This window comes from Telopea speciosissima, chromosome 10, assembly GCF_018873765.1.
Source record: "Telopea speciosissima isolate NSW1024214 ecotype Mountain lineage chromosome 10, Tspe_v1, whole genome shotgun sequence".
Classification (NCBI taxonomy): domain Eukaryota; kingdom Viridiplantae; phylum Streptophyta; class Magnoliopsida; order Proteales; family Proteaceae; genus Telopea; species Telopea speciosissima.
Genome location: NC_057925.1, coordinates 60,973,880 through 60,983,715, shown reverse-complemented (window position 1 = coordinate 60,983,715; position 9,836 = coordinate 60,973,880). Strand labels below are relative to the sequence as shown.

Genomic DNA, 9,836 nt, shown 5'->3' with positions numbered 1-9,836 from the left:
TCGGCCAACACCGATACCAATACCGATCCCTGACCGATATCGGATTGGTGTTACCATGGTTTTGGGGGCAAAATACTAAAGAAAGGACCAGAATCTAGGGGGACAATCGTCGGATCTGGCCCAACATGGCCGATACGTATGAGTATCGGTTTTGGAATAGGCTGATAACCAATCCAATACCGTGCCATAAATCCATGATATCAATGCATATGATATAATTATACAAGTAAATGACCTAATATGAGAAAACCAGTATAAAATAAACAAAACATAGAATAAAATATAAGCATATTTAGCACCAAAAAAAAAAAAAAACAAAACAAAACAATAAACATAAATCAATGTAAACTTGTGAAGTGTTAACAAGGCGAGCTGTCTGCTTGAACCCAAGAAAGAGCCTGGACGCCTAGGCAACGTCTTGACAGCTACAGCTAGGACCACAATTACATAAAAAGGACTTGTGGGATATGCTTCTATAATTGATAGGAATTTTAATATCAATTTTCTAAGATCTTGACAAAGTTGAACCTAGAGTGAAGTCTATAATTCCCATAACCAGAGTAATGAGTGATTACTTCGAGTGATTCTTGATCCCAATTACGATTGTTGGGGGAGTGGGAGTAGTTGGATAGGAAGGACTAGGAAGGGGCGATAGAGGAGACAATGCGGGACGAATTGGATTCAAGAACCTTAGTTTCCAAGAGGCAACAAAGAGAGGATTTTGAAAACTTTAGCCGGCAACGAATATCAGATTGTTTGGTCGGGGCGTTGAGGCCACGGACATTCCAGATGGTCCAAGGAATCATTTGGAGGAAGAAGGGGGGCAACCAAAACTTGGAGGAGCTCAGACGAGAAGCAAGGGGAGTGCTCCTAGGGCGAAGACGGTATTCCTTAAGAGGGAGGTAACAGAGTAACAGACCAAGGAAGGGGGTCTAGGTAGCTGGCAATTGGAGGGGTAAATAGACACCCTGGGAGCGGATAGGAGAAGAGCTGAGGGGTTTAAAATGGTCCCCGGGTTGGGTTCGAGTGGAGGAAGGGTGGGGGTTAAAAGTGGTAGAGGGAGAGAAGTGAAGTTGAGTCGGGTCGAGGTGGTGAGATCGAGAAAGGAGAGGGATAAAACAGGAAGAAGGGGGTTTGTCACGTGGTATAAGTGAAATGGGGGTAAGAAGCAGGGAGCAGGGGGCAGGGGTAAAAAAGGAAGGAAGAGCTAAAAGGGGTTGGTGTTTAGATAAAATCACAGAATGTGATTTCAACAGGGGACGCTGGTTGGTCAAGGGGCACCACAGCTGGAAAGGGAGAGACAGAGGGGGTTGGCAAAGCGGGAGATGGAGTCAGGGGTATAGAAGTGGAAGGTATGGGTTGCAGAGGGTTGCAGAGGGACGGCATACTGAAGCTCCGCAGATCTACAGGAGAAGCCTAAGAATCCAGTAAAGTCACCCTAGGCTCAGGAGGAGCAGGTGACAAATCGCTATCAGCATCAAGATCGATGTCTTGGAGAACCACGAACCTGTTGTGGCCAAAGGATGGAGCTCTATTGACCGGCGGGTCAGAAGACAGGTCGCCGGAGGACGGATTTCTTCTCCTAGAGCAGTGGTTCTTGACTCTTCTCCGGCCATGAGAGGGTTCCAAGGAGTTCTTCGTCTCAGAAAGCATGCGAACATAGCTCAAAACAACACCAACAACTGATGGAGGGTTTAAAGGGATGGAGCCATCGCTCGAACCACCACTAGCAAGCGTGACAGAGTTGGGGAGAAGATCAGCTGAAGAGTCAGCTGGAACCTCTAGAGTGCCAGAAGTCTTGTCTGCAGCAGGGAGGCAAAGCTCAAAAGAATGGCCGCATACCTTGCATGAGCGGAAGAAGAGGGGAAGCCATTCATAAAGGACCCTCTACGTGAAAGAGTGGCCATCTTCTTCCAAAATGGTGACAAAGGCAGAGGAAAATCAGTAGTGATTTTAACACGAATCCTTGCATAGGAGAGACGGTCCATGCGCTTGGTATGCTCATCCAAGTAGAGAGGTTTTCCAATAATCGAACCCACAATGTTAAGGCCAGAGGGACACCAGCAGTGGAGCGGAAGTCCTGGGAGAGTAATCCAAATAGGTATGGATTTGACGTTGATTTTGCAAGAAGATGGATTTCTTGCCAATCTGCCAGGGGCACCTTCTAAGGCACGGAGCTTGTCGTCTTTGTTGGAGAAACGGAAGATGAAAATACTGTTTGCTAGCAGGTAAGTATAGAAAACTCCATCAGCTTTCCATTGTTTTTGAAGAGAAGTCTTAACAATCTCTAAATGGCTTTGTTATCTAGTCGGTCACATTCTTGGCAACCGACCTCCTTTCCATCGTTTTTGAAGAGAGGTCTGAACCACATGGAAAGGAGGTCGTTTGCCAAGAAAGTGACCGACCAGATACCAATGCCATTTAGAGATTTCATCATCAAGGAGACCCTTGGGGCAAAATCCGACCTTAGAGTCGTCAATAACGGAGGGTGGAACGAAGTGAAGAGAGTGCCCTTCACGGCATAGTATTAAATCTTGTCTCAGAAGGCCATTTCAGCCAGACCGAAATTTCCGACATACCGAAATTTCGCAAAAACATTGTATTTTTTCTGAGTTTTGCTAAGCCATTTTGGTGTAAAACGCTGAAATAACCGAACTTACGAGGAAACGGTGCATTTTTAGACAGGAATTTTCGAATTTTTTTTTTTTTCATTTCGAAGTACCATTTCATTTAGGCTCGACCAAATTATTCGAGATTTCGACGACATTTCGTCGAGATTTTGAACTATGCATCACAGGGAGGGAGGGGGGGCAGGGTCAAAGAGAGATTTCCAAGGTGAACCAGGAGAGGTGGAGGTGTGGTGAGGCGAGCAGGGGTGGAGATGGGGGGTGGTGATGAAGGAGGTCGAGGTGGAGGTGGTGAAGCTGGGTTGGTGGAATGGTGGAGAGAAGAGCTTACAGAACGAGTAAGGGAGGAAGAGAGGGAGGGGATACCAGCGGCAGGGGCCGCTGGAAGGGGAGAGGGCATGAAGTAGGGGCAGTGTTAGAGTTCATCGACCCACCTGTTTTGCCAGAGTTAAAGGAACTTTTTGACTGAAAGCTTACTTAATTTCCTTCAAATCTCATGTTTACCATTTCATGGTCCAACCAACAAATGAGAAGATACAACTCAATTAATTTACTACCCTGACATGAAAAATCTGCAACTCATCTCACTTCAACCAAAGCATCCACCATCAAGTAACTTCATCTTATGCACTCCAGGACATGAAACTGCCACCTCATAATGCCAAACACATTTGTGAGAGTGTTTGCTATCATGGATACTTCAGGACGTGTCAACTCATGATGGTGCCAACTGTACCAGTCCAGCTCCCTACCACCAGCTGATTCTCCAGTTAATCCAACAGAGACATGCCACCCTAGCCATCTCACTGCCACTTGCCATAACACAGGAAGCCTCTGCAATTGCATGGACACTCTGTCTGCTGCTATATCATCCGTTCATTGGAACATTATCACATCACCAATTGCATCTCTGCCCATTGTATTGTACACTCACCACAGCTCCTCTTACACTTCTCAGTGTGCTGACATGATAACAATGAAAACATCACATACTGATATGGTCACCACTTGTTGTGATAGGAATCGGATTTTGAGAGCTCCTATGAGCATAAGTACCCTGGCTACTGTACTCTTCTTCTTTTCTTCTAACAATTATTGTATTCTTCTCCGATTTCGGTCATTCTTCTTCTTCCTTTCATTTCTCTCAATAACTCAGTTTCTATGTCCCGTCCAACATCACATCTGTACATCACTTCTTTCCATCTTTTTGCTGCTCCAGTTTCACATAATCCTCTTATTTGTTTCCATTATTTTATATCCTGTTTTCTGCGACTTTTTTTGCTATTATTCAATTTTAAAACCTCAAAGCTCTTCCCAATTGTTATTATCGGTTACTGTTCACAGGAAACGTTCACGAGCCTAATACTGCACCTAATTTCTTATTATTCCTCTAATTTCTTCTAGTTCTTAAGACCCTAATCAATTTTAACCAATTCCCCACCACCTTTCCTTGTACATCAGCCAGTCCCAACTTAGGCTGTGCTGCATTACCTTACAGCCTGCAGATCAACTGTTTGATAAATACCAGCAGCGTAGACTATGCCACCAACTTATAATCAATATTATGGGACTGCAAGTCAGATATTTGATGATATACCAGCAGTAAAAAAAACACACATTCTAGCTTCATGGAAGAAGTCGGCCGGTGAAACAATGAGGACCAGTTTCAATTTCTTCATTTCAAGATGCATCAAAAGAGCTGTTGTGTTCTTTTCTCCCATTAGCTAGTTCAGAAGTCAGTTCAATTGACTGGGAGTCATCACCAATCTATGATGAACATGTGGAGGAGCAATGTGACAAAAAGAAGTTGAGTTCAAATGTAAGCACAGGGGGACAACCATAGCACATTTGCAGTGCCACTAATGTTTTGCGGTCTGAAAATATTTCCTTTAATTTACTTTGGTGTTCTTATGTATCTTGCCGACTGTTTTAAGGTTTCCAGGATGGAAGATTTTGCTTCTAACAGGGTACAGTCACACAAAGATCTCATTGAAGCATTACTTTATGTTGATAATTTTCCTTATAAACCCACAGACTGGCTTTTTTTTGCCCAAGTCAACAACTCAACACCAAACCCCTGTCACATGTTTTCTTAGAACCATATCCCTTCAACCCTTATTTTCCATAACCTAAGACCTTTTAATGCCTACCCTCAAGAGAGTCTCTACTAATTATCCAACCATGGTCAGCATTCAGCCCATCCAAATTAAAATTCTGAATGAGTCAGGACATTACACTTGGTATTTCAATCTATCCTGAAACAAGCCCATGATAGCCATTAAGGTCCACACAACCAGATATTAGATTCACAAGGAGAAACAAATCCTTGCACATAAGAGCAAACAAAAACAACAACTCAGCCTTATCCCAACAAAATGGGGTCAGCGGCATCGACCCTTGCCCTCCAATCAGCTCTATTTGAGGTCATACTTGATACAAGGCCTAAGCTATGCATGGCTTAAAATTTAAAGTTTCAAAGAGCCATGTATGGAACAGTCTTCAGAAAAAATAGCACCACATGTAGGTAAGGTTTTTTTTTTTTCCTTTTTTGTTCGCTTCAATAGCAGCAAGCCAGACAAAGACTGGTATTTTGACTAGCTTTTTATGTTCAGCTGTCCTATTTGTCTAATTTGCAATTTAGAACTGACCCACTTTCTCTTAACTTTCTTTTACTGATCAACCCAAACCCACCCCAAATCCATGCACCAAAAAGTCCAAAATTGAAGTCATGAGGTAACTAATATCGAAGAAGAACACTAAATTCATATGGAAGGATCCAAGGAAAAGAGAGCTCTAGCCCCTTACTTGATAAAATCAGTTGGCCTTTCATACATCCCGCGTCCAACATAGTAATGTTCCTTAAAAATAAAATGTAAGACAAACTCATGAGATCAAAATACCACCAAATTAAAATAGAAAAGATCTTACCACGTAGTTTTTAGAAACTAAGTATACATAAACATGGCAAAACGATAAAGTGCAAACCTGGTGCATCCACTTAAAAAAGCGAATAACAGGCCAACGATCACAACGATTAGTCAGAATATGGCATGCTGGTATTCGCATAAGGAAACTAAAGAAAAGCTGAGCACCAGCATAAATGCCTATAACAAAGACATATATCTTGAAAATTGCTGAAGTTGAATTATTAATATCCTCCTGAAGAGCTTTGCTGAAATTAGAGAATAGAGACGGACAAGTAATCAAGAAACTACCTAATCATCCAATAATGAAAATGTCCAAAAAGCAGCAGATGCATGTACTTTAATTCAAAAAAAAAAAGAAGTTTTGGGTAAGTAATTTCAAAGCAGGAAATACAAACTTACACATAAAGGAATGAAATGAAGACTGAAGCAGCAATAAACCAGAGGAAACGGAGAAATATTCGAGAAACAGCAAGACGTCGTGTTGTAGAATATGCTCCGTACATCATAAGAATATCCAGGATACCTGCATCATAAAAGGCACAGATCAAGAAGACAGGTAAAATCAAAAGTACCACAATCCTCATGCAGTGCAATGAAAAGAGCGACCTACTTTCAAAAAACTTCATTAACACAAATGTTGGGCCAAGACTCAGAACTTGTTTTATGGTCTTCTTATTGAACTGCCCTTTGTTGAAGGCAATGATGGTGAGTCCCTGGTAAAACAAGAAGAAATTTTTAAAAAACCATATGGCAAAAAAAAGAAAAAAAAATGAAATCAGAAACTCCAAACTGAATCTGATGTAGTTCAGAAGAACAAGAAAGCCAGCAACAAACCAGACCATCAAACTGAACCAAGAATGGACTAATATGTGCAATTTTGAGTATCCTATTACTTTGAAAACCCATGGAATCAAAGGCCCAACATGTATACAACCCAACCATAGAACTATTCCCATTCTTTTGGTGATATATCTGCATCAACTTTGTTGCTGTTGATCAGTACAATATTGTCCCATTGTTTTCTCCATCTACTGTTCTGGCGTTTCTATTTCAGCAGACTTCAAGCCCAAGGATCTCCAGATCCAACCATCAGATGCAGCCCATATTTTGCAAGGTCAATCACCACCCCAGCCTTCTCTCCGATGGAAGATTCAGATTGATCCATTGGCTGATTTGAGTTAGTGGTTGTAAGCTGCTATTTTGTGTTACACTTTCTAATTCTGAGATCATAGCAAAACTTCTAATCCAGCCATCAGAATTGGCTGAGATTTTGAAGAGACATTTCATCCCAATAGCCCTACATTCAACTAGACTGCTTACCCCATCAAAAGAGTCTAGTAACTACTTTGAGTTCTCACTTCTAATTTTGAAAATCACTCATATTTCATAATCTGACCATCTGATTTAACTGCAATTTGGGAGTGTTATTCTGCACTGAGTCCCCTATTCTCGATTGAGAAGGTATGTCCATCTGAGTAGTCTACTTTCTATTTTGGGATTCTATTTATTTTCTGAGTTCTGAATTCTGATGCTGTCCAGTTCTGTCGGCTATTAAGACTACCCTGCTGTTATGTTCCCTGTGCCTGATTGTCATTGGCAGTATAGCTGTTAGGTCTGGGGTTTACCTAAGCATCAGGACCTTATTGTTGGCTTGTTGGCAAGTCTGTACTTGATTTACTGATGCTGGTTATATGCTATGCTCTACTGTTGGCAGAATAGAGTGATACTATTGTGGGACTGGTTCCTAGTTGACTTGAGGGCGGACATTGACGCAACAGTAAGATTGCTCAATTATGACCTATTGGTTGTGGGTTCAAGTCAGTAAACAGCCTCTCCGCAAAGTGAGGGTAAGGCTGTGTACATTATGACCCTCCCCAGAACCCACCCGCAGTGGCAGGAGCTTCGCATACTGGGTATGCCTTTTTGCAACTGCATTGAGATTCTGATGCAAGACAAGTTCCCAACAAGTCAACTAGGAACCACTCCCACAATAGGATCACTCTATTCAGCCAACGGTAGAGCACAGCATATAACCAGTTGCAAATGGTTGAAAAACAACAAAAAAGTCTAAAAAAAAGTGATCACAATTACTTTAGGAAACAATGCACAGAAAGGTAGTTACTTTAGGAAACAATGGACAGGCAAATGTCTTGCACCTACCAATGTACATTATATGGAACCCAGGGAAGAAAGTGAAACAGTTCAGATTTGGAGAAAAATTAAGGGTTAATTCATCCATACAGAAGTTTAAAAACAATAAAAATGAGATGAGCTGAAAAGTACAAACCTGAAACATCATAAAAAGAAATATCCACAGACGGTGGAAACTATGGTAAAGATGAAGGAACGTTCGGTGCTCCACAAAAGAAGTCTTCCCTCGACCCTGACCTCCACTGGGTGAAAGCCAATTCTGTGTAATAAGAAAATAATTAACATAAGAGAATTGAAAGGGGGGGCAAAAGATGGAACTGTCAAAGTAACTGAAGAAGATTACCATACAAAATGGTAAATGAACAATTATCAAAAGATTAAAAAGAATAGAAAGCAAAAGCCTTATTTAGAGTAAATGAATCCCTACTCTTAGATAGGGAGAAGAGCGACTTATTTTGTAATTTTTGGAAGAAATAGATATTTAGAAAGACATGGTGAACATGAGATTTTTTATTTTTTATTTATAAAGCACTTCCAGTGAAATATTCAAAGTTTTAGTGATTAGAGAAGAAACCAAAACTTAGCTGGTTGAAAAATATTGGGGCTACGCAATACCACCACCAGTAGTGTAAAAAATGTGGCACAAGGCTACTGGATTAACAAGTATTGTTATTGGTGCATAAATTTGCACTGGTGCAATGACGCCCTGACGGACTGGTTCAAAATTTTGCATGAAGCAGTGAGTTGTGAAAGAATGTAACATTGATAGGAATACGGATATATTCAATACAAAGAAACAAAGAAACACCCTGTCAGTGCCACAGTAGGTCAAACAACTAAACACCAGAGGTATATAAAACTATAAATCATTCTATAGCACAACAGACATATAATCACCAACCTTCGACCTGGGTTTGGGCTTCATAAAGAAAGATGAACTTTTGCGCCATGGCCAGCTTAGTTCAAAACAATTTAGTGACCTGGAAAAAAAAATTATTTGGGTGGGATAGAGAACAGCAATCATACGAGTGAATTACTATTTAGAAAAAGATTAGATGTTTTGAAGAAGTTCTCACCAAAAGTATTCGTTAAAATCATCATAATTTCTCCAGGCAGAATGAGGTGCCCGTCCATTGTCATTGTTAGCAGCTTCCTGCATGACATCTTCATATTAATCAAAAGTTTACATTTCACAATAAAACATAAAGATTCATTAACCTTGACTTAAAAATTAATAACATTGATAATTCCCCTACAAACGACATAAAATATATGCAACAGCATTCTATACCATAAAACCATTAACAACAGTTAAGAAAGGAGGCCAAACAACCAGAAAGTGTCATTTAGCAAATCACTGCGAAAATATTGTTTGACTATCATTATCACCATCATCATCATCTTATAATCATCCCAAATATATTGTTCGACCATCATTATCAACATCATCATCTAATCTTAGATAAGTTAAATTAATTGCAATTTTCAAAATACAACTAGAGTCTAACATAATTCAAAAATTTATGTTTACATAATTGGTTTTCAACAACAGCCACATTCAGCATATTATCCTCTTACCTACAGGTAAATTTAACTTGGATATCTCAATGGCACATGGCAAAAAGAAAGAGCATACTTTCTCATCTGGAGTGGAGACAGTGGCTACGTGCTAGGTATTTTGACTTCCTAGTGATGCAGGTGCACTACCTTGGACCAACACAAACCTGTTTGGGAACCCAGACTGAGAACCGCGTCCAAATTTGGGTCATTGGCTAGTATGATATTGTTGTAATATGGGTTCAAGGGTAGAATTGTCCTAGGGGTAATTTTGTCCTTGTACCAATTCCAGAATGTTCTTCTTTACATTATAAATAAAGATGGCTGTAGTCACTCTGACTCAAGCCAGTATTCATGGAAGCATCAGAGCAAACAATATTCCGGGAATATGGGAAATAAATTTTTTTCCATTTTTTCGCTCTTTCTCATAGTACTAAAACTCGCGAAATTTCGGTCGAGATATCGAATATTTCGAGTATCTCGACCTGTCCGAAATGAAACGCAAGTCCGAAATGAAAAAATGCAATATTTCGAATATTTTGGAAATTTCGGTCATCTCGTTTCGGAAATTTCG

General features: G+C 40.5%; 1 protein-coding gene across 1 annotated transcript in view; it reads right to left on the bottom strand.

Moving 5' to 3' along the window:
* Positions 1-9,836, bottom strand: part of LOC122643915 (callose synthase 9) — a 164,340-nt gene that overhangs the window by 90,528 nt on the left and 63,976 nt on the right. Inside the window, exons 12-18 of the mRNA XM_043837490.1 lie at positions 8,782-8,858; positions 8,607-8,685; positions 7,842-7,964; positions 6,165-6,267; positions 5,954-6,077; positions 5,613-5,799; positions 5,433-5,485 (exon numbers count right to left, since the gene is read on the bottom strand). Of these exons, the coding sequence (XP_043693425.1) occupies positions 5,433-5,485; positions 5,613-5,799; positions 5,954-6,077; positions 6,165-6,267; positions 7,842-7,964; positions 8,607-8,685; positions 8,782-8,858 (746 nt within the window). The remainder of the gene's footprint in view (positions 1-5,432; positions 5,486-5,612; positions 5,800-5,953; positions 6,078-6,164; positions 6,268-7,841; positions 7,965-8,606; positions 8,686-8,781; positions 8,859-9,836) is intronic.